At 45.4% G+C, this 22565-nt stretch overlaps 2 protein-coding genes across 2 annotated transcripts; both read right to left on the bottom strand.

Moving 5' to 3' along the window:
* Positions 1-1855: 1855 nt before the first annotated feature.
* LOC308625730 (keratin, type II cytoskeletal 6A-like) lies at positions 1856-6901 on the bottom strand (the record flags this gene model as incomplete). The annotated part of the gene is made up of 9 exons (XM_081250226.1): positions 6213-6901; positions 5043-5257; positions 4640-4700; positions 4400-4495; positions 4109-4273; positions 3505-3630; positions 2455-2675; positions 2205-2239; positions 1856-2091 (listed from the first exon to the last, which is right to left on the bottom strand). Exons 1-9 carry the CDS (start codon positions 6780-6782, stop codon positions 1856-1858), a joined length of 1725 nt encoding a protein of 574 aa, XP_081106352.1. The 5' UTR covers positions 6783-6901.
* An 8760-nt stretch (positions 6902-15661) lies between these two features.
* LOC308625728 (keratin, type II cytoskeletal 6A-like) lies at positions 15662-20622 on the bottom strand (the record flags this gene model as incomplete). The annotated part of the gene is made up of 9 exons (XM_081250220.1): positions 20019-20622; positions 18849-19063; positions 18446-18506; positions 18206-18301; positions 17915-18079; positions 17311-17436; positions 16261-16481; positions 16011-16045; positions 15662-15897 (listed from the first exon to the last, which is right to left on the bottom strand). Exons 1-9 carry the CDS (start codon positions 20586-20588, stop codon positions 15662-15664), a joined length of 1725 nt encoding a protein of 574 aa, XP_081106346.1. The 5' UTR covers positions 20589-20622.
* Positions 20623-22565: the final 1943 nt, after the last annotated feature.

Raw genomic sequence — 22565 nt, 5'->3', positions numbered from 1 at the left:
GCAGGGCAAGTGCTAGGAAAATTGTCACAAAGTTTGCTATCGTTTTGAAGATGGATTTTCTTGATTGGGCATTTGCTTGTTGGTTGTAAACTTTTGAGTGTTTTCCAGAGCTCCTACAAAGTTTGTTCAGACAGCTTCTGAACACAGGTTGTGTTTTCAATGTTTCTTTGGCAAAAGGAGAGCTTGGTGGTTTACAGTCTGCCATTTTGGTATCAGCACATGCACAATAAGATTTTAATAAGATAAATCCATGTGTACATATTATTTTGCAACCTGTTTATTATTCATTGCTATATTCTATATATTTTTCCTGGTCAGTATTTTCTTTCCATTATTCCTCACAGGTACATAATAATATAAATACTAAATGAGCTTAGATTATGGAACCAAATCGTCACATACCTGCTGTTGGGGAAGTTCTGGGCAAAGTGAGGAGGTACCAATGTGAAAGGCTGCCCACTTTGCTGGGGGAATGGTTATAGGTGAATACAGCAGGATACTGATACAAAAGGATCCAGATTCCCCTCTTTATATTATTGAATCCAAGAAACTTTTGCTTGTGTTGTAAGAGCCTGGGGGCAGGGAGATACTGGTCACTCATGAGGAAATAGGGAATGGTGTGGACAAAAGGCAGCACTAGTGAGTGAAGAGCCTTGCACCATATCCTGAGCTTTCATTACCCATTCAGAGAAGTCACAGTAGTGAGAGAACACCAGAGAGATGAAGGACTCAGCTTCATCCATCTCCGCAAGAGTCTTAAGGTGTGAGAAGGTAGATATGTCCATTCTCGTTTTGCCTTCACACTTTAAGAAACCAGAATCTGAGTTTGGTGGTGATTTGACCAGCTCTCCTGTTTTTAATTTTCCCTGCTGGGAAGATGGGATTCACATCCATGTACATACGTCTTCCTGCATTTGTAGTATTTCTTCAGGACACATTTCTAGAAATAGAATTTCAGTTCAGCAGTATATACACTTTAATTACTCTTGATACACCTTGTCAGGCAAGTTTGTTGGTCATGAAGTTAAGTCTAAGTAAAAATCAAACATCTTAGTCTCTTGTTAAATGTCATTTTGCTATGTTAGACCAGAAATATCTTTCCCCTACTGGACGTTGAGAGTTGATCCCTTGGGCATGGGTGGAGTGATCTTAGAGAAGAAGGAAGAGAAACTCAACCATTACTTCTTGGTATGGGCAATTAAAAGAAAAGTATACAATATGATGAACCATATTCTTCCCATGACACTTGCCAAACATTTAGATGAAATCTTATCCGTGAAGGAAATCTGAGCATAAGGATGCCAAACTGCTGTTTGTTGAAGTTGTCTAAAGGAGGGGGGTGAAGCACATGGGGATTGGGAGTATGCTTCATTCCTGAAAAGGCATTTGCCCGACGAAAACCACAAGAACCATTGGTAACAAAGCAAGGCAATATGAAACAACACATTATAGTATAAATCTGCTTTATTTCGCAATACAAGTGAGCAAAGAGCAGAGGAAGCATCACAGGGATACAGACCCCCGTACATCATAGAACTAGTCACTTGTGCTGTCATGATCACTGCAAGGGAGGAACACAACACCTGTGAGATGGGACATACTGGGCCAGTGAAAAGCTAGGGGGATTGCCCTGTTCTGGAGTAGGACCCAGACAGGGACCTTCCGATGGTGAGCAATGGAAGCTCAGATGCAGCAGGTGTTGGCAGAGAGGACATGAGGGCACTCATCAACTTCAGTTCTAACTCAAGGAGTAAGAGAAGAAAGAAGCAGGAGAGAGGAAGCAACTGGAGGAAAGGACAGTGAAGCTGGAGAGGGAGGCTGAGACGTTGTGGCACCACGAGCCCATGGCAGGCGTTCAACGCTTGTAGCCCTTCCTGCCGGAGGAGGAGGTGGTGGTGTATTTGACGGTGGAACTGCTGCCCCCGGAGGAGAAGAGGCCACCCGCCATGGCTCTGCCACTGCCGGAACTGAAGCCACCTCCAACGCTTTGACCACTGCCGTAGGAGTAGCAACCGCCTCCGCCCATGGCTAAGCCACTGCTGACACCGCCGGCACCGCCATAGCCACTGGAGCTGGTGGACTGTACCACGGCTGGAGAGGCAAGGGGACAAGGCCATGACAAGACATGGTGAGCTCACTCTGCCACACAGAGTCCAGTCAGAAGAGCACAAGGGCGAGGGAGGGAGGCAAGTGAAGGTACTTACAGATGTTGACTTGTCCAGCGCCTTCCCCATACAGCCTAGGAGAGAGGAGACACAACCATCATGAGACCACAGAGACAGAGCTGGACCAGCGTGGGAAGCTTTGGCTTGAGGAGAGCCCATGGGGAACGTGCCTTCTACGTGGTTTTCTGGGAGTGGCATTATGGCCACGACTAGAGTGCCTTCCACTGGTGCTCACTGGCTGGACACCTTGGAGATGGCCCCAGCTGTTTGAGGAGGTTGTGTGACTCACCTGCACTCCTCGCCCTCCAGCAGCTTCCTGTAGGTGGCGATCTCCACGTCCAGAGCCAGCTTGACATTCATGAGCTCCTGGTAGTCCTTCAGTAGCTGTGCCATGTTCTGCTTGGCCTTCTGCAGGGCGTTCTCCAGTTCGGCCAGTTTGTTCTTGGCGTCCTTGAGGGCCATCTCCCCCCGCTGCTCAGCATCGGCGATGGCGGATTGCAGGTTGGTGCACTAGAGGGGAAGATGGGCAGATGAACCTGCAATCAGGACTCCTGAGGAGACGAACCATGGTTCTTCTTTCCCAGTGAGGAAGAGCTCTAGAGCCCAGATTCCATGGAAAAGGGGGTTTGATTTTTTCTGTCCAGTCTTTTTCCATTCTGCAAACCTGAACTAGGCTAGGAGCTCCCTATGCGCCTCTGTGTTAACCACCCTAATGGGGATGGAGGTGGTGACTGCTGGAAGATACTACAGCCGACCCAAGACCAGGGGACATTGGAAGAAATGGACCCACTGGCTTCTTCCGAATGTTGACAGTTTGGGTAAGTTCATGTGGACGCACACTAACTCACACAAAACCACAGACACCCACAGTGAGGAGATGATTTCACTTTAAACTGTTGCCACCTTGCCTTCCTTCCACTTCACATTTTTGGAAAACCCTCATTTGTCCTGTGTCTTTTCTCAGCTTCTTTTTCACATCGAGTCTGAGCATATTTGCAGCAATCTTCCTCACACTTTCTGGCCTGGCCTTTTCTTTGCCAACTTGTGTCTTGCATTCCCAAATCAATCATTCCTCTTATGGAATCTCATTTCAGTGCCTCAAGACTGTATCTTTGTACCGCTGACCAGTCGGGATTGGTCCTGTCATGCGTTTGTTTCCTGCTCTTGGGTTGGGATCCATCTCTCTAACCTGTGGGAACTCACTAAGGGAGGAAGTACATGTCCTCCCCTCCCTGCTGTTCCCTCAGTGCCCAGGAATTCCCTACGTGGTGGTTGATGATCCCTGGTGGTCTAGGAAGGAAAGAAAGGATGCTTTTCTCCTCCATGGTCCCCACCATACCTGCTTCTTGACATGGTCGATCTCAGATCTCAGCCTCTGGATCATGCGGTTGATCTCAGAGATCTCCTGCTTGGTGTTGCACAGGTCATCCCCATGTCTGCAGGCCGACACCTGCAGCTCCTCGTACTGTAAACCAGAGGGATAGAGGATGGTGTCAATGGGCTTCACAGGACACTAATCAAGGTTTTCACAAATCGAAGCTAATGGTTTCTCCACAAGGCGTTTTAAGAAAATTGGTGTTACAAGGTCATGGACACTGTATACCCATCACACACCACCCTTGGTAGGAACACTGACTGCCTGGTTCTCTTCAGGACCAGAACATCCTCTGTACTGTTTCTGAGAACCAGCATCAGGGTGAAGCTAAAGCAAAGATCCCTTGGCCTTTATCTACAGTAGCTTTTGTCCTACATTTAGGTTCTTTGACTTACTAGACTTGGACATACATACTGTAAAGATCTACTCTGTTGGTTCAGGGTACACGTTCTTTGAGAGGACCCCCGCTTCCTAGATGTAGATAACCCCAGTGAAGTCTCAGGAAGCCTTGGTGCTCTTCAGAGAGGGGGCACAGGGATTCTTCATCAGCTTCCCCCTCACTGCTCACCTTGCACTTGTACCAGGACTCAGCCTCCTCCCGGCTCCTCCGAGCGATCTCCTCATATTGGGCTTTGACTTCAGCGATGATGCTGTCCAGGTCCAGGGTGCGGTTGTTGTCCATGGAGAGGATGACAGAAGTGTCTGAGATGTGGGTTTGCACCTGAGACAGTTCCTGCAGAACATGAGATCGTCAGAACCTCTTTTCCCATGACGTTTACAGAGATACCCAAGCCTAAGATTTTCCATCCTTTGCAAATCTCTTTAGATTCAATAAAACAGAGTGTGGAAAGATGCTTACTGCGTCATAGAGGGCTCTGAGGAAGTTGATCTCATCTATGAGAGCATCTGCATTGGCTTGTAGCTCAACCTTATTCATGTAAGCAGCATCTACATCCTGGGGAAGAAGCCAACAACTTGGGATCAGATGAGCCAAGCCCTCCTTCCCAGTCCGCTCCTCCTTTAGTCTCCCTGATTATTCTTTTCTCAGAGTCCTCTCCTTTGGCAAAGAAACATGAACCCCTGATCTTACTCATCTCACCTTCTTCAGGTTCACAAATTCATTCTCTGCTGACATGCGCTTGTTGATTTCATCTTCATATCTGGAATTAGAAAGGGTAAAACCTAATTGAGTCAGTGGTGAAGATGATACAGAAAAGGCAGCCTGGGATCCCAATTTCCCACAATGGATATATCCAAATGGAGCTTTCCTGCCTGTAAGCCTAAAAGATGAATTCTGTGGTCCCTATATTGTTTACATCTTTACTCTCCCCATCCACCTGTATGGCCCTTTTGTTCTTCGGGGTTTGTGTTTAGGCAAGCATTGTGGTTTCATTTCCATGGACTCGTTTTACTAAGAATCATGCCCTCATTTGGACCTGGTCATCTAATAGACTTGAAGCATGGGCTTCAGGAAACTGAGCCCTTTCTCTCTTGTAACTCACTTCTTCTTGAAGTCCTCTACTGTGTCCTGCATCCCCCTGAACTCTGAGTCCAGGCGGCTTCTCTCCGCGGCAAGGCTGTCCAGCTGTCTCCTGAGATTGTTGGTGTACTGCTCGAACAAAGGCTCCAGGTTCTGTTTCACGGTCGTGGTGCCCTGCTCCTGCAGCAGGGCCCACTTGGTTTCCAGGACCTTGTTCTGCTGCTCCAGGAATCGGACCTGGAGAAAGACAAGATGGTTATTTGTCCAACAAAGGAAAGAAGGAAAGAAGGAAGGACAGAAGAGAGGTGAGTTGACTGTCCCCAAGCAGATCTGATGGTCCCCATGGTTCTGGGCTACTCCAGAGCATGTACAGAGGCTCAGGCTGACAGTTCTGCTCCCCTGACTGTTTTCCTTCACACCACACAGATAGTGTGGCCAAGTTTCCCCAGGGAGCTATCAGATAGTCCCTCTTCTCAATTATGGAGCCTGTCAGTCAGTGACTTTCAACACTTCTTTTCTTCCTCTTGATAAGCACAATCACAAATGTACTTTAAAATAGTATTTCTCTCGTATATTGCACAGAGTTATTTTATAGAGTGTATCTCAGTTAAAGGGATGTCAAATGTTTAGAATCTAATGTTTAAAATCCAACCCTATTGATGATGGGATTTAATCTTCTTTCCCATCTAGTGCATGAGTCCTTCTAAAACAAGCTCCCTTAATGCTCATGATCTGGTTCTACAAGTTAAGTATTTCTATGCACATATACATGTTTCTGAGTCTTTTTTTCATGGCATTTCCTTTGGTTTTTTATCTTCTTTCCTTCCCCGCCGCCACCCCAACTAAGGCTCAAGTGCTGTTTCCACTGTAATTCCCTTTTTAATTTCTTAGACCCTTCAGAAGATCAAGCTAACTCATTCCATTCTCTCAGTTCCTTTCCTTTGCTTGAGGGTTATCAAGAGTGGAGAATGCTTCCCAGGCAGGAATGAAGACATTTAACGGATCAGTAGTTGTAAATGATTTTTATCGCCTTCTACCTGTGGTCCACATGGAGCCTGTCCTGCATCCCAGTGGAGAGCTAGCCCGAGTCCCCTCCTCCCTCTCTCCCGAGTCTCCCCCTGGTAGGACATTGATTGTGTCTCTCGACTGGGGACTCTGAAATCCCAGTGGAGGGCAGGTGCTCCCAGCTCACCTTGTCGATGAAGGAGGCGAACTTGTTGTTGAGGGTCTTGATCTGCTCCCGCTCCTGAGTCTTGACTTGCTGGATGGTGGGGTCGATTTGCAGGTTGAAGGGAGTCAGGAGACTCTGGTTGATGGTGACCTCTTGGATGCCTCCAGGGGGGCATACGGCAAAGCCAGGGCCCCCATAGCCACCACCAAAGCCAGCTCCACCACCGAGCCCAAAGCCACCACCAGCTCCACCACCGAGCCCAAAGCCACCACCAGCTCCACCACCAAAACCAAATCCACTCCCGGCTCCGCCTCCAAAGCCAAAACCGCTTCCAGCTCTGCCGCCGTATCCACCACCGAGGGCACAGCTGCCCCCTCCGAAGGAGATCCTCTTGGAGCCCCCCACACCATAGAGGCTGCGGCTGCCAAAGCTAGCTCCTCCACCCACTCCAATGAGGCCACCACTGCCCCTGGAGCAGGACACGGGCACGCTGCAGAAGCCAGAGCGGCCGACCCCAGGGACTCTGGCTGAGCCGGCCCTGAAGACTTTACGGCTGCTGCTTTGGCTTCTCACGGTGGATCTGGAAGTCATGGTTCCTGAAGTCGAAGAGGCTGAGGAGGGCGTGAGAGTTAGAGGGTAGAGCTGAGAGGAGCAGATCGGTGAGACGAGGTTCGCAGCAGTGGCTTATATATGGAGAAAATGGGCTGGGCTCAGTGCTGGAAGGTGAGCCTGCAGGTTGGGAAGGCTGGGCTTTACAAACAGTGAGATCACATGTGGTTTATTAGAAAAGTTATGAAATCTGATGATCGCATTTTAGGTTTCCTTTAGTCAGGGAAAATTTCTCCTGCCTTCCAACTTTGACTGCTCTCAGTACAGTAAGACTAGTCTGAATTCACTTAGCTGGGAGTTAGTCACTGACTCGCACAAATGTTCTCCATGTTATGCTCGTGAATGAAATGTACTGAGGCTCCTCTGCCTTGGTGTTTCACCCACAAGGCAGAAATAGTGGAGATCAAAATAACCTGTTGCTTATCCCTTACCTATAATTATTAATGTTTTCACTGATTACAGAAGTTAAACATGACTTTTTTTTTTTGCTTTCATTAAAAATTTCCCACAGGTAGATACGTAGATTTACAATATAATGGGCTGGGCTTCTGTATATCTATCATTGGATTTTATACAAATTATTAACTGATGGTCAGCCTTAATTCTCCTGTACTCTCACCCAATTCCCTATCAATCTTAAAATATTCAAAAGCAAATCCAAGAGGTCATATCATTTCTTTAGTATAGAATTCAATTTTGTAAATGAGGTGCTTTTAAAATACATAACCAAATGCCATTTATATATCCTTAATATTTATGTATTCATTAACATTAAGAAGTGTCTACTCAATCTTGAACTAAATCTGTTTGTGTTATTTATATTTTATGTTTTGGTTTTCCAAATCAGGATCCTAATAAGTTCCATACATTTTGTATTTCGGTGATATGTCTTTAAAGTAATACGTCTGTAAAATCATTTAAGTCTTTAAATCCCCCTCCGCTTTTCCACTTGCACTTTATTTGTGGAAAAAAACACCAAAACAGGTTATTTGTCCTGTGCATTTGCATAGTCATGTTATCTTATTTAACATGATCTCGTGTCCTTTGTGTATCCTGTAAACTGACAGTTCAAACTAGAAGCCTAATAAGCTATCTATTTAAACATTACAGATACAGATGTCATAGAATGCCTATTTATATACTGAATATTGATATTTACACACCTACTTATTAACTGAAAAATTAAACAAGTAATACATGGTTAAGGGAAAAATTACGTGCTCAAGATCATTCCCCACTCCTGTCTAGGAAGACAAAGCAGTGTTTCCAGTTCCCTGTGTACCCTTGTAGTCACGTCACTTAGATATGTTTCTGTGTTTTTCCTGGGGTATGTGTGATGCATGCGAGTATATATATTGAATATATACATACAGATATATATGAAACACACATATATATTCTCTTTTGCAGTTGCACTCATGGTGTATGTATTTTGTCTCCCATATCTATGTTTTCACTCGATTCTCATACTATTTCCTACAGGCTGTTTTCTCCACCTTTACCTGTGGTCCATTGCTGTGCATCAGCAACGTCTTATGCTGCTTCCAGCTTGGCCCTCATTTCTATTGTGGCTTTATCTTTCTTCTCTGCTCCTTTTCTGAGCTCTATCAACTAATATTTTAATCTTTTATTTCTCAGTCCACTGCCCCTTTGTTCTCTTATTTCACCATGGTGTTTATTTCATTGCCTTTTCAGTAATAATTTTTGTCACTTTTTTCTGTTGAGCGTTTTCTAAGTGACTTTTGTTTTTCTGTTTCAATGTAAAGTGTCCTTCGTGGGGCCTGGAATGGTTCCTTTCTAACGAGGGCTCATCTTTGAAAGAGGCGAGCTCCTTCTGGACCTGTCTTTTGCAGACAGTATTCTGGGAGGAAAGGCCAGGCTGCAACCAGGCTAACAGGAATTCTTATTATGGCACAGGCTGCGTGAATAATTCTTTTAATTTTAATTAGACGAAGCCAAGGAAGATGGCTGCAGCATGGCTTGCAGTTCAGTCTCAGTCTTCTTTGCTTCCCCGACAACCTGTTGCCAATAGGCCCTGCCTCTGATCCCTTACTCAACCCTGCCTTCACTGGGTCTTGAAACTTCATGGCAAATGGGTTCTCCCTGGAACACACACACACACTTCTGACTGTTGCAAACCAGCGATTCTTGGATTTGCACCTGAGGATGTGTTCTTCACATTCACACAGTAGGAGTTACATGAGTCAGCAGTGCCTGGCAGTAGGAAAACCTCAGGGTTAACTTTGTGTGCTGTCCCTCTGTGGTTACCACATTGTTTAATTCTGATTTGTTTGCTCTCAAGAGTGTTCTTCACTGGATTTTCTGAGATCTGCACTGAGGGTATCTTCTCTCTCAGTTTCCCAAAAACTGTGTTTGATTTCTTTCTTTCTGTGAGAGAGTTTTCTTTCTTTTTTTTTTTTTTTTTTTGATTGAAGGACTTTAAGATGTTTTCCTTTTGGGGGTTGAAGGTGGAGATTACGTTTCTTGTTCTCCTTGTTTGTTTTAAGATAATATCTAAGAAGGGGAAATGCCTCCCTTTCCTCCATTAGGCTACATTCAGAAGTCTCCTGTTCATATATTTATATTTAAAATACATATAGCATTTAAAATATTAAGCAATAATTGAAATTCAAAATATTAATTTTCCTTTCTCACGCTGCATGGAAACTATTGGATTCAATGAAGACATCATTGTGTTCAGGGCCTCTCCCTTCCCTGAGCCATGATAAGAGTCACCTGAAAGTTTTCTACAAGCCATCATATTTACCATCATCAGAAATTTAATCCCAAAATATATTTGTGTTCTCCTCAGTGGAAGAACCTCCTTTATTTCTTAATCACAGTTTGCATCATTGAAAGCCCAACAGATACAATGAAAGAGAATAGTATGTAAACCACCATGTACCAATACCCCAGATTAAACACTTATCCGTATTTCTCAGCACGCCTCATCTAATTCTACTACTTCTTATATTGAAATCTTCTACTTCTGTTGATGTATCTTCAAGGAAATTAAGACATTAAGTCATTTCACTTGTCAATATTTGCATGCATGTCTAAGTTCTTAAGAAGGACCTTTAAATCTAACTGTACAACAGTTTTATATTGATCATGAGCAACAGTCACTTCTTAATGAAACCTAATACTCATTTATGTTCATACTTCTCTGATTATCTCAAAGATGTCTTTTTATGCTGGTTTGCTTGAAGCAACATCCTAACTAGATTCACATAGTGCATTGGATTGTTGGTTTTCTTAAGCTTCTTTCATTCTGTAATAGATTCCATTGTTTTCTTTTATATACCACTGATTTGTGGAGAAGTTTTTTTTTTCTCTAGAATGTCTACATTCTGGATTTGGCTCATTGTTTCTGTTGGAGTCATGTAACTTCTAACGCCGGTTTTTCCTAGGTCTTAGTTATATTAGAGTTGATAAGATTTAGTTCCATTGTGTCAGGCAAGATTATGTCCCAGCTGGTGCTGTGTGGCCCATGTTGCATCAGATCATGAGGCATATAATACAAGTTGTTCAATTTAGTGATGTTAAGACTGATCCAGGTATATCTATAGTCCCGGCCTTAACCCTCCATTAAAAAGTGTCCAATAGGGGCTTCCCTGGTGGCGCAGTGGTTGAAAATCTGCCTGCCAATGCAGGGGACACAGGTTCGAGCCCTGGTCCGGGAGGATCCCACATGCCGCGGGGCGGCTGGCCCCGTGAGCCACAATTACTGAGCCTGCGCGTCTGGAGCCTGTGCTCCGCAACAAGAGAGGCCGTGATAGTGAGAGGCCCGCGCATCGCGATGAGGAGTGGCCCTCACTTGCCGCAACTAGAGAAAGCCCTCGCACAGAAACGAAGACCCAACACAGCCATAAAAAAAAAAAGTGTCCAATAAATTTGTCACCTAATATTTTAATATTCATTGATCAATTCCCAGATTAACTATTTCATGAGGGGTTGCAAACTGGTAACTTATTAATTTAACATCCTGCCTCTGCATTTATCATCTGGGAGTCATCTATAAGGAAGGAATTGTCATGATTTCCTTTTTAGGTAACATAATATGTATTTAATTGATACAGGAAAGGCAGAATAAGTGCTTCTTTCTCTTTATTTTGCAATTTTAGAATAGTGGGTTGGGACCCCAGCAAATGTAATAAAGAAAGTTATTTTTTGTTTGTTTGTTTTTTGGGGTTTGTATAATTATAAATTCACAGTTCAAAAAATATATTTGATATGTTTGAGTCCATTGCAGGCATTAATCCTTTCGGTGCTTAAACTGTCCATTTTAGGCCAATGGGAGCTCCTCAGATTGGCTTCTGTGTCCTTTTGACAGAAACTCATTGGACTTTGAAAACTTCCTTGTTGACAGGGAGGAGATGTCTCAAGGCTACCTTGTACTTATCTTGCAACAGACATGGAATCAGCCATTTCTGTGAGTAGCTCTGGTACCTTTTATTGAGAAATGATATTCACAAGCTAAAATTTGCATGCTATGGGTGCTCATTGTTACTGTGTTATTCTTTTTTTTTTAGAAGATGTTGGGGGTAGGAGTTTATTAATTAATTTATTTATTTTTGCTGTGTTGGGTCTTCCTTTCTGTGCGAGGGCTTTCTCTAGCTGTGGCAAGCGGGGGCCACTCTTCATCGCAGTACGCGGACCTCTCACTATCGCGGCCTCTCTTTTTGCGGAGCACAGGCTCCAGACGCACAGGCTCAGTAGTTGTGGCTCACGGGCCTAGTTGCTCCGCAGCATGTGGGATTCTCCCAGGCCAGGGCTCGAACCCGTGTCCCCTGCATTAGCAGGCAGACTCTCAACCACTGCGCCACCAGGGAAGCCCCGACTGTGTTATTCTTGCTTTGAAGACTTTTCAATGGATAGAGCTAAGAAAAATGTAAAAATATAATTAAAAAGTACTCAAATCAGAAGTTTATACTGATATTTCCAATTCAAATAGAATACAGGATGATTTTATACCTGTATTTATTTTACTCACTCTGAAAAGCTGAGCTCTGAATGACATATTACTTATTTGCTTTATCCTACAACAAACCTATGATAGTGTCAAAATAACAGTACCAATATTATTACAAAAAAGAGGTCTATTAAATGCAGTTTCTGATTTCTTTGTGGCTACACCCTGCAAGTGCTATGAAGAAAATCAGATTAGGCAAGAGGAATGGAGAGATAGAAAGGCGGGATGAAGGAAAACCTTCATAAGAATCCAGATAAATTCTAGCCTTGCAGTTTCAAACAGAAGCAGGAAGGAAAGGTCTTCCATTATTACATTTGATGGAGAGGAGTTTCTTAAGTGAGGGAGTACAGATACAGATGGCAGTGGGGTTAAAGAAGGGGGTTCTACAGGTGCATGAGGAGGTTGGGGACAGTAAGAATGTTGGGGAAAATGGCACATCTGAGTGGACTGGCCTCCAGGACCTCAAGAGGATGCTTTTCCTCTGCCACTCACTTTCTAGTGCTAAAGGGACACCCCTGGAGCCCAGGAAGTAAGAGCATTGAGGAGAAGGCACTGCCCAGCAAAACTCATGGTTAAAGGAATCCAGCTGCTGTCAGAGAAGAACTCCTCAACCCCTTTCTCCTCCTATCCTGGCATCTACTGTCAGTTTTTCTCAAGGCCAAGTACAATGAAGAGTTAGCTAGCAAGGGATTCTGTAGGGATGACTCTGGGAGCATGGGGCAGGGCAGAGAAGAGCAGCCTGCTCTCAGCACCTGTAGAAACATTCCCTTCACTGGCTGTTCTGCACCCCATGTCCCCACCGTGAGCTGGGATTCCATGCACTGGGCTGTACTGGTGATTCTAGCCAGTGCAGCTAGAATCCACGTGGTATGCTCACAAGTGATCATTCTGAATCACAGAGGATTCAGGTAAGGTGAACTTTGGATACAGTCTCTAACTGGAAAATGTTTTTCTATTGGAGGTTGTTATTTTTAAAATGTATTTCCTATATTTTCCAGGTACATGGGCTCCATACAGGAGGAGGCAACTGGCTAGCCTCCTTAGGAGTCAAATCCAGTATCTAAGGACCGTCAGAACTGCCGAGTCCTTCCTTGACTCAAAAACACGTCTTTGCTGTTGCAAAAGAAATACGTTTCCTTATTCCGTCCTCAGTGGGCAAAGGAAATCAATCTGAATATTTTAATCTCAGGGACCTTAATCTAGAGACTGAATCTTTCCTTCCTTAGTACCAAAAAGTGTAACCACGTTTAATCTCAGATGTCATACAATGAGGACATCGTGGGGAACACACTTTCTCTTTTGAAATGACACATGTTCAACATCAAAAAATTTAGAAAGTACACAACGTAAAAGAAAGACAGTTTACTAGAGTTAACGCCAGCTTGAGATGATGAACGTTATTGTTTTAGCATTAGTTCTTCTATGATTTCTCTGTATCTCTGGCCCTGCAACCGTCTTTGTGCTCCTTTGTGATTCTGTCTCTTTCTCTCCCTTACTTGTTTCATAATTTTGTGTACAAAATTAATTTAGTGAAAAATACAGATGTTACTTTGAGCCCCACATTTTAAGTGTTTTTCATAATAAACTCTTAATTTCAGAATAGTTTTAGATTTACAAAAAATTGTGAAGATAGTACAAAGAGGTCTGTATACAATACACATTCATTCCCCCTATTATTAATACCTCACTTTAGTTATATTTATCACAATTAAGGAAACAATATAAATATATTATTATTAACTAGTCTATACTTCATTTGGATTTCCTTACCTTTTGCCCAATATTCTTTTTTCTGTTCTAGGGTATCATCCATGGTACCACTTTCCATTTAGTCATTGTGTCTCCTTCTTGACTAATATGGTTTGTCAGGTTTTCCTTGTCTTAATGACCTTGAAAGTTTTGGGGAACTCTGCCCAGGTGTTTTGCAGATGTCCACAACTGGGCTTTGTCTGATGTTGTCTCATGAATAGACTGGAGTTATGGTGTTTGGGAGGAAAACCACAGAGATGACGTGTGCCCTTCTCATCACATCATATCCAGGGTACTTGCTATGAACCAGACTTACTACTGTCGGTGTTACCTTTGATCACCTGGCTGAGGAAATGTTTGATTGATTTCTTGAGAGTAAAGTTACTCTTTTCCCCCATTTTTAGACTGTGCTCTTTGCAAGGAAGTCATTGTGCACATCCCACACTTAGAGGGGTGCAGTTCTTCACTCCTTCCTTGATTGGGGAGCACCTATGAAACTAAATGAAAGAGTTGTCAGTCATCCCTTATTAATCAATTTAGTCAATCACTTATTCACAGCAATGGAGACCATGAATAATTATTTCATAATTTGGATTATAATTCAGTACATTATTTATTTGTCTATCTATTTATTTATGGCTCAAGTTGTTCCAATTTGTCTATTAGGAGTTCTTGCAGGGTCTTTCTGATTATTTCTTTACTTCTTGGCACTGAAAGATGCTGCAGAATCATCTTATGTATATATTCCACCCCATTCCTAGAATCAGTCATTTCTCCTTGATTCCTAACAAGAGAATTTTCTTTCCTAATGGTATAAGGCAGAATTCTCCAGAGAAAAAGCCTGGGATTAGGGACATGGACAGAACAGAGACTGGAAAAAGTGACTGGCCCTCAGGAAGATGTTGACAGACCAACCTGGCACTGTATCCTGAGTTTTCCATCGCCCATTTGTAAAAGTCAAAGGAAGCCAGGGCACAGCTGACAGAGGATGCAGGGCTATCTCTTTGGAGCAGCAAGGACCCTACTTCTTTGAGTCTCTGTGAGAGGATTATGTGGTAAGGAAGAAGGCATTTCCATTCTTATTTTGCCTCCACACTTCAAAAAATCAACACATGTGCTTTGTGTCTGAGTCTTTGGATCATGAATTTGCCCAGTGTTTCCAATTTTTCCCTGTCAAACGGATTATTGGGATTGATAACCATGAAGTACAACTTCCTGCATTTGTACTATTTCCTCGGGACACATTGCTAGAAGCATAATTTCATTTCAGAAGTATGTACATTTAAATTACTCCTGATACATGATGTCAGGCAAGTTTCTTGGTCATGAGGAATTTCTAAGTATAAATCAAATATCTTACTCTCTAGTCAATGTCCTTCTGATCTACTTGGACTGTAATATGATTCTCTGGGGAGTATGGGTATCCACTGGGGCAGGAGGAGGTAGACAGTTAGAGACCAAGTCAGAGAAACGAATCTGCTGGCACCTGGTAAAGGCAGTGAAAACAGACTTTACTACGATGATGGACCTGATCCCTCCCGCTTCATTTGCCAAACTCTTCTCGGAGGACTCCTGAGCAACCAGATGCTAAGTTGCTGTTTGTCGAATTCTCTAAAGGAGGCGGGTGAAGCACATGGGGATTGGGAGTATGCTTCATTCCTGAAAAGGCATTTGCCCGACGAAAACCACAAGAACCATTGGTAACAAAGCAAGGCAATATGAAACAACACATTATAGTATAAATCTGCTTTATTTCGCAATACAAGTGAGCAAAGAGCAGAGGAAGCATCACAGGGATACAGACCCCCGTACATCATAGAACTAGTCACTTGTGCTGTCATGATCACTGCAAGGGAGGAACACAACACCTGTGAGATGGGACATACTGGGCCAGTGAAAAGCTAGGGGGATTGCCCTGTTCTGGAGTAGGACCCAGACAGGGACCTTCCGATGGTGAGCAATGGAAGCTCAGATGCAGCAGGTGTTGGCAGAGAGGACATGAGGGCACTCATCAACTTCAGTTCTAACTCAAGGAGTAAGAGAAGAAAGAAGCAGGAGAGAGGAAGCAACTGGAGGAAAGGACAGTGAAGCTGGAGAGGGAGGCTGAGACGTTGTGGCACCACGAGCCCATGGCAGGCGTTCAACGCTTGTAGCCCTTCCTGCCGGAGGAGGAGGTGGTGGTGTATTTGACGGTGGAACTGCTGCCCCCGGAGGAGAAGAGGCCACCCGCCATGGCTCTGCCACTGCCGGAACTGAAGCCACCTCCAACGCTTTGACCACTGCCGTAGGAGTAGCAACCGCCTCCGCCCATGGCTAAGCCACTGCTGACACCGCCGGCACCGCCATAGCCACTGGAGCTGGTGGACTGTACCACGGCTGGAGAGGCAAGGGGACAAGGCCATGACAAGACATGGTGAGCTCACTCTGCCACACAGAGTCCAGTCAGAAGAGCACAAGGGCGAGGGAGGGAGGCAAGTGAAGGTACTTACAGATGTTGACTTGTCCAGCGCCTTCCCCATACAGCCTAGGAGAGAGGAGACACAACCATCATGAGACCACAGAGACAGAGCTGGACCAGCGTGGGAAGCTTTGGCTTGAGGAGAGCCCATGGGGAACGTGCCTTCTACGTGGTTTTCTGGGAGTGGCATTATGGCCACGACTAGAGTGCCTTCCACTGGTGCTCACTGGCTGGACACCTTGGAGATGGCCCCAGCTGTTTGAGGAGGTTGTGTGACTCACCTGCACTCCTCGCCCTCCAGCAGCTTCCTGTAGGTGGCGATCTCCACGTCCAGAGCCAGCTTGACATTCATGAGCTCCTGGTAGTCCTTCAGTAGCTGTGCCATGTTCTGCTTGGCCTTCTGCAGGGCGTTCTCCAGTTCGGCCAGTTTGTTCTTGGCGTCCTTGAGGGCCATCTCCCCCCGCTGCTCAGCATCGGCGATGGCGGATTGCAGGTTGGTGCACTAGAGGGGAAGATGGGCAGATGAACCTGCAATCAGGACTCCTGAGGAGACGAACCATGGTTCTTCTTTCCCAGTGAGGAAGAGCTCTAGAGCCCAGATTCCATGGAAAAGGGGGTTTGATTTTTTCTGTCCAGTCTTTTTCCATTCTGCAAACCTGAACTAGGCTAGGAGCTCCCTATGCGCCTCTGTGTTAACCACCCTAATGGGGATGGAGGTGGTGACTGCTGGAAGATACTACAGCCGACCCAAGACCAGGGGACATTGGAAGAAATGGACCCACTGGCTTCTTCCGAATGTTGACAGTTTGGGTAAGTTCATGTGGACGCACACTAACTCACACAAAACCACAGACACCCACAGTGAGGAGATGATTTCACTTTAAACTGTTGCCACCTTGCCTTCCTTCCACTTCACATTTTTGGAAAACCCTCATTTGTCCTGTGTCTTTTCTCAGCTTCTTTTTCACATCGAGTCTGAGCATATTTGCAGCAATCTTCCTCACACTTTCTGGCCTGGCCTTTTCTTTGCCAACTTGTGTCTTGCATTCCCAAATCAATCATTCCTCTTATGGAATCTCATTTCAGTGCCTCAAGACTGTATCTTTGTACCGCTGACCAGTCGGGATTGGTCCTGTCATGCGTTTGTTTCCTGCTCTTGGGTTGGGATCCATCTCTCTAACCTGTGGGAACTCACTAAGGGAGGAAGTACATGTCCTCCCCTCCCTGCTGTTCCCTCAGTGCCCAGGAATTCCCTACGTGGTGGTTGATGATCCCTGGTGGTCTAGGAAGGAAAGAAAGGATGCTTTTCTCCTCCATGGTCCCCACCATACCTGCTTCTTGACATGGTCGATCTCAGATCTCAGCCTCTGGATCATGCGGTTGATCTCAGAGATCTCCTGCTTGGTGTTGCACAGGTCATCCCCATGTCTGCAGGCCGACACCTGCAGCTCCTCGTACTGTAAACCAGAGGGATAGAGGATGGTGTCAATGGGCTTCACAGGACACTAATCAAGGTTTTCACAAATCGAAGCTAATGGTTTCTCCACAAGGCGTTTTAAGAAAATTGGTGTTACAAGGTCATGGACACTGTATACCCATCACACACCACCCTTGGTAGGAACACTGACTGCCTGGTTCTCTTCAGGACCAGAACATCCTCTGTACTGTTTCTGAGAACCAGCATCAGGGTGAAGCTAAAGCAAAGATCCCTTGGCCTTTATCTACAGTAGCTTTTGTCCTACATTTAGGTTCTTTGACTTACTAGACTTGGACATACATACTGTAAAGATCTACTCTGTTGGTTCAGGGTACACGTTCTTTGAGAGGACCCCCGCTTCCTAGATGTAGATAACCCCAGTGAAGTCTCAGGAAGCCTTGGTGCTCTTCAGAGAGGGGGCACAGGGATTCTTCATCAGCTTCCCCCTCACTGCTCACCTTGCACTTGTACCAGGACTCAGCCTCCTCCCGGCTCCTCCGAGCGATCTCCTCATATTGGGCTTTGACTTCAGCGATGATGCTGTCCAGGTCCAGGGTGCGGTTGTTGTCCATGGAGAGGATGACAGAAGTGTCTGAGATGTGGGTTTGCACCTGAGACAGTTCCTGCAGAACATGAGATCGTCAGAACCTCTTTTCCCATGACGTTTACAGAGATACCCAAGCCTAAGATTTTCCATCCTTTGCAAATCTCTTTAGATTCAATAAAACAGAGTGTGGAAAGATGCTTACTGCGTCATAGAGGGCTCTGAGGAAGTTGATCTCATCTATGAGAGCATCTGCATTGGCTTGTAGCTCAACCTTATTCATGTAAGCAGCATCTACATCCTGGGGAAGAAGCCAACAACTTGGGATCAGATGAGCCAAGCCCTCCTTCCCAGTCCGCTCCTCCTTTAGTCTCCCTGATTATTCTTTTCTCAGAGTCCTCTCCTTTGGCAAAGAAACATGAACCCCTGATCTTACTCATCTCACCTTCTTCAGGTTCACAAATTCATTCTCTGCTGACATGCGCTTGTTGATTTCATCTTCATATCTGGAATTAGAAAGGGTAAAACCTAATTGAGTCAGTGGTGAAGATGATACAGAAAAGGCAGCCTGGGATCCCAATTTCCCACAACGGATATATCCAAATGGAGCTTTCCTGCCTGTAAGCCTAAAAGATGAACTCTGTGGTCCCTATATTGTTTACATCTTTACTCTCCCCATCCACCTGTATGGCCCTTTTGTTCTTCGGGGTTTGTGTTTAGGCAAGCATTGTGGTTTCATTTCCATGGACTCGTTTTACTAAGAATCATGCCCTCATTTGGACCTGGTCATCTAATAGACTTGAAGCATGGGCTTCAGGAAACTGAGCCCTTTCTCTCTTGTAACTCACTTCTTCTTGAAGTCCTCTACTGTGTCCTGCATCCCCCTGAACTCTGAGTCCAGGCGGCTTCTCTCCGCGGCAAGGCTGTCCAGCTGTCTCCTGAGATTGTTGGTGTACTGCTCGAACAAAGGCTCCAGGTTCTGTTTCACGGTCGTGGTGCCCTGCTCCTGCAGCAGGGCCCACTTGGTTTCCAGGACCTTGTTCTGCTGCTCCAGGAATCGGACCTGGAGAAAGACAAGATGGTTATTTGTCCAACAAAGGAAAGAAGGAAAGAAGGAAGGACAGAAGAGAGGTGAGTTGACTGTCCCCAAGCAGATCTGATGGTCCCCATGGTTCTGGGCTACTCCAGAGCATGTACAGAGGCTCAGGCTGACAGTTCTGCTCCCCTGACTGTTTTCCTTCACACCACACAGATAGTGTGGCCAAGTTTCCCCAGGGAGCTATCAGATAGTCCCTCTTCTCAATTATGGAGCCTGTCAGTCAGTGACTTTCAACACTTCTTTTCTTCCTCTTGATAAGCACAATCACAAATGTACTTTAAAATAGTATTTCTCTCGTATATTGCACAGAGTTATTTTATAGAGTGTATCTCAGTTAAAGGGATGTCAAATGTTTAGAATCTAATGTTTAAAATCCAACCCTATTGATGATAGGATTTAATCTTCTTTCCCATCTAGTGCATGAGTCCTTCTAAAACAAGCTCCCTTAATGCTCATGATCTGGTTCTACAAGTTAAGTATTTCTATGCACATATACATGTTTCTGAGTCTTTTTTTCATGGCATTTCCTTTGGTTTTTTATCTTCTTTCCTTCCCCGCCGCCACCCCAACTAAGGCTCAAGTGCTGTTTCCACTGTAATTCCCTTTTTAATTTCTTAGACCCTTCAGAAGATCAAGCTAACTCATTCCATTCTCTCAGTTCCTTTCCTTTGCTTGAGGGTTATCAAGAGTGGAGAATGCTTCCCAGGCAGGAATGAAGACATTTAACGGATCAGTAGTTGTAAATGATTTTTATCGCCTTCTACCTGTGGTCCACATGGAGCCTGTCCTGCATCCCAGTGGAGAGCTAGCCCGAGTCCCCTCCTCCCTCTCTCCCGAGTCTCCCCCTGGTAGGACATTGATTGTGTCTCTCGACTGGGGACTCTGAAATCCCAGTGGAGGGCAGGTGCTCCCAGCTCACCTTGTCGATGAAGGAGGCGAACTTGTTGTTGAGGGTCTTGATCTGCTCCCGCTCCTGAGTCTTGACTTGCTGGATGGTGGGGTCGATTTGCAGGTTGAAGGGAGTCAGGAGACTCTGGTTGATGGTGACCTCTTGGATGCCTCCAGGGGGGCATACGGCAAAGCCAGGGCCCCCATAGCCACCACCAAAGCCAGCTCCACCACCGAGCCCAAAGCCACCACCAGCTCCACCACCGAGCCCAAAGCCACCACCAGCTCCACCACCAAAACCAAATCCACTCCCGGCTCCGCCTCCAAAGCCAAAACCGCTTCCAGCTCTGCCGCCGTATCCACCACCGAGGGCACAGCTGCCCCCTCCGAAGGAGATCCTCTTGGAGCCCCCCACACCATAGAGGCTGCGGCTGCCAAAGCTAGCTCCTCCACCCACTCCAATGAGGCCACCACTGCCCCTGGAGCAGGACACGGGCACGCTGCAGAAGCCAGAGCGGCCGACCCCAGGGACTCTGGCTGAGCCGGCCCTGAAGACTTTACGGCTGCTGCTTTGGCTTCTCACGGTGGATCTGGAAGTCATGGTTCCTGAAGTCGAAGAGGCTGAGGAGGGCGTGAGAGTTAGAGGGTAGAGCTGAGAGGAGCAGATCGGTGAGACGAGGTTCGCAGCAGTGGCTTATATATGGAGAAAATGGGCTGGGCTCAGTGCTGGAAGGTGAGCCTGCAGGTTGGGAAGGCTGGGCTTTACAAACAGTGAGATCACCCCCAGGCACTATGAAGGTATGAAGTATGAATCTTGCTTCTTTGGCATCCTTTACTCGTGGAGAAATTCTCCTGGCTTCTAGCCTTGACTTGATCACAACACAATAATTCTGGATGTAAATTTACTGAAGTCATGAGTTAGTCATGTTCTCAAACAAAGGAGACAAGTTGATCTGTGATAATTGCCCCCTCCTTCTGCTTACTCAGACACTGTTCTGCATACCCCTTTCCCACACAGTTTTTCTCTTCCACCAGCACCACCCTTCCCATCAAGTTGGACTGCCTCTGAGAGCTAATAGGCATTTGCCCTGTGGCCTGAGCAAGAAGTGGCTTGTGGCGTTTTTCCGCCATGTTTGAACCTGTCCTTCTGGAGCTCCTGGCTGCTTTTCTGGTGGCCTGACCTGGGAATGGGGGCTACTTTGGGGACATGACCCTCCTTCGAAAGGCAAGAGGGACAGTGGAGCTGAGTTTTTACAGCATAAGGGCAACTCTGTCCTGTGTGGAATTGGCAGTTTCATGATAGGATAGGAGATCACCCAAGCCCACCCTGCCCAGAGATCTGACTTCTTGTGATTTCTACCTATGCCTGCACCTCCCTCCCTAGTGTTTGTTTTCCCATTGACCTGATGACCCTGTACATTTTTTTAACCAAATGAAATTCATAGACACCTTTTTCTCTGTCTTTTTGGAATGTTAACTTAGAGCTTAATTTAAAGAAGCTAAAATGAGTAGGACAAAAATCATTAAGGGAATTCACTGCATTTTGATGCCCATAGATTCTGACATTTCTTAAGAATCAAGAATTATATATCTTACTGTGGTGTGCACAGAAAGTTGAGGGGCATATAGAAGCAGTGAATCATAAAAATGTGCCTTTATAAGTGTGATGATGTCACAAGTAAATTCCAAATTTATATTTCTAACCTCAGTGCTTGAAATCTCAAATCCCCAGACACATTCTTAGAGGGTGGGAAGGCTGTCAAGTGAGAATGGTGTTTGGTTTATGGGGAAAGAGATTCATTTCCTAGTCCATACATTAAGCACTAAGAGGAATGTTGAGAGCAATTGTAGGCATGGTGATTTATGAGAATATCTGGTTAATTGACAACCAAGGGAGGAAAGACAAACTCCCCTATTGAGATGAGCCTGAGAAAAGCTCTTGTGACTATTTTATAAACAATTAAATCTCTCCAGTGTTATGGAGGCACAGCATCCAGGAGAGCAGGGCATTCCCTACCCAAAGGAGTGCTAACTCAGCATCTGGCAGGAAAGAGGCACCTTGTCAAGGCAATGGAAGCAGCTCCCCTTCCTCCACCCTGGTTGCACAATGCTTTACCAAGAAATGTGATTCCACCCAGTTCTGAGAAAGAAGCTTTCCTTTCCATGGCATGGTGTTCTGAGCTACGCTCTTGGGATAGATTCTTTAGACTTGGCATGGATGAGGCCAGGAGGGGAGGAAGGGTTGGCAAGTCAAGTTGGAGCAACATGCATTTGTCCAATGTCCTGTGTCTATGTCAATGTCCCATGTCTGTGTCTGCTTTCACATTGCAATGGCAGAGTTGAGTAATGGTTGCAACAGAAGAGTGTATGCCTGGCAAAGCTTAAAAGATTTATTAGATGGCCCTTTAAAGAAAAATGTGCCAACCCCTGGTTAAGAGCAAGGGCTCTGGAGACAGAGTGCTCAGGCTCCCGGGCTCCCGTGGTCTTTACGCAAATTACTCATTTTTAGAGCTCTAAACTGGGGGATGAAAATAGTACCTATCTCACAGTGATGTGAGGATTACATGAAATAATTCAC

The sequence above is a fragment of the Mesoplodon bidens genome, assembly GCF_964165515.1.
Source record: "Mesoplodon bidens genome assembly, chromosome: 11".
In the NCBI taxonomy this organism is placed as follows: Eukaryota; Metazoa; Chordata; class Mammalia; order Artiodactyla; family Ziphiidae; genus Mesoplodon; species Mesoplodon bidens.
This window is presented reverse-complemented; position numbering and strand designations above follow the sequence as displayed.